Raw genomic sequence first — 398 nt, forward strand, 5'->3', positions numbered from 1 at the left:
TGTGTACCATTATCAATGCCACTTCTGGAAAATGTTTTTCAAATATTGATTTTCTATCTCATTTAGGAGGATTTTGCTGCATCGTCGCTTTTTGAATAGTGAATGGATTAATGTAGCATTTCTACAAGACAGCACATTCTAAAAAGAAAAAGAAAATATATATATAGCTACATCAATAATGCTGAAAATACCAAACATCCCTATTACTACCATTAACACCCCGAGCTAAACAGTACCAACAGCATCTAAAGACAACCGAAGAAGCTAAATAAAAAACGAAAACAAACGGAACCGTTACCTTCATGTCTGTTGTCGTTGAGTGTGAAAAGAGAACTGAAGACTGGACACTCGATCTCGTCTTTATATTGCGATCGACGGAGGAGAGAAGTCGTGGGAGA

General features: G+C 36.7%; 1 protein-coding gene across 1 annotated transcript in view; it reads right to left on the reverse strand.

Annotated features, from left to right (window-relative positions):
• Positions 1-304, reverse strand: part of LOC119582305 (pro-resilin-like) — an 8,614-nt gene extending 8,310 nt beyond the window's left edge. The window contains exon 1 of the mRNA XM_037930520.1: positions 299-304. Within this exon, the coding sequence (XP_037786448.1) occupies positions 299-304 (6 nt within the window). The remainder of the gene's footprint in view (positions 1-298) is intronic.
• Between the last annotated feature and the right edge of the window lie 94 nt (positions 305-398).

The sequence above is a fragment of the Penaeus monodon genome, chromosome 15, assembly GCF_015228065.2.
Source record: "Penaeus monodon isolate SGIC_2016 chromosome 15, NSTDA_Pmon_1, whole genome shotgun sequence".
NCBI classification, from domain to species: Eukaryota; Metazoa; Arthropoda; class Malacostraca; order Decapoda; family Penaeidae; genus Penaeus; species Penaeus monodon.